General features: G+C 46.1%; 1 protein-coding gene across 1 annotated transcript in view; it reads right to left on the reverse strand.

The window, feature by feature from the left end:
* Positions 1 to 371: 371 nt before the first annotated feature.
* Positions 372 to 763, reverse strand: part of EMH_0034230 (uncharacterized protein) — a gene marked incomplete at both ends in the record, with an annotated part of 1,604 nt that continues 1,212 nt past the window's right edge. Inside the window, one exon of the mRNA XM_013494849.1 lies at positions 372 to 638. Within this exon, the coding sequence (XP_013350303.1) occupies positions 372 to 638 (267 nt within the window). The remainder of the gene's footprint in view (positions 639 to 763) is intronic.

The raw sequence follows: 763 nt of genomic DNA on the forward strand, positions 1-763 counted from the left end.
TATCTTCCTATAATACATATATATATACATATATAAATAAAAATAAATAAAAATAAATAAAAATAAATAAAAATAAATAAAAAATATGTGTGTATGTGTATAGATACATCTGCTGCTCCTTCTGCTGCTCTTATGGCTGCTAGTGGGGGGGAGGCCTCTTTCTATGACGGCCACATACGCCAGACAAAGAGCTTCTTTATACATGTTGATGCTGCTGATGCTGATATACAGTAAATGTTGCTGCTGCTGCTGCTGCTGCTGCTGCTGCTGTGATTGGTGCTGCTGCTGCTGCTGCTGTGGTTGCTGCTGCTGCGGGTAGTGGTGGTGATGGTGCTGCTGATGATGCCACATACGCCAGACAAAGAGCTTCTTTATACATGTAGATGCTGCTGATGCTGATATACAGTAAATGTTGCTGCTGCTGCTGCTGCTGCTGCTGCTGCTGCTGCTGCTGCTGTGGTTGCTGCTGCTGCGGGTAGTTGTGGTGGTGCTGCTGTTGATGCCACATACGCCAGACAAAGAGCTTCTTTATACACGTTGATGCTGCTGATGCTGATATACAGTAATGCATCTTGCTGCTGCTGCTGCTGCTGTGGTTGCTGCTGCTGCGGGTAGTTGTGGTGGTGATGCTGCTGTTGCTGATGATGCCACATTCGCCAGACAAAGAGCTTCTTCATTCATGTTGATGCTGCCGATGCTGATATACAGTATAAATACTTTTGCTGCTGCTGCTGCTGCTGCTGCTGCTGCTGCGGGTGGTAGT

The sequence above is a fragment of the Eimeria mitis genome, genomic scaffold (assembly GCF_000499745.2).
Source record: "Eimeria mitis Houghton genomic scaffold, Emh_scaff1306, whole genome shotgun sequence".
NCBI classification, from domain to species: domain Eukaryota; phylum Apicomplexa; class Conoidasida; order Eucoccidiorida; family Eimeriidae; genus Eimeria; species Eimeria mitis.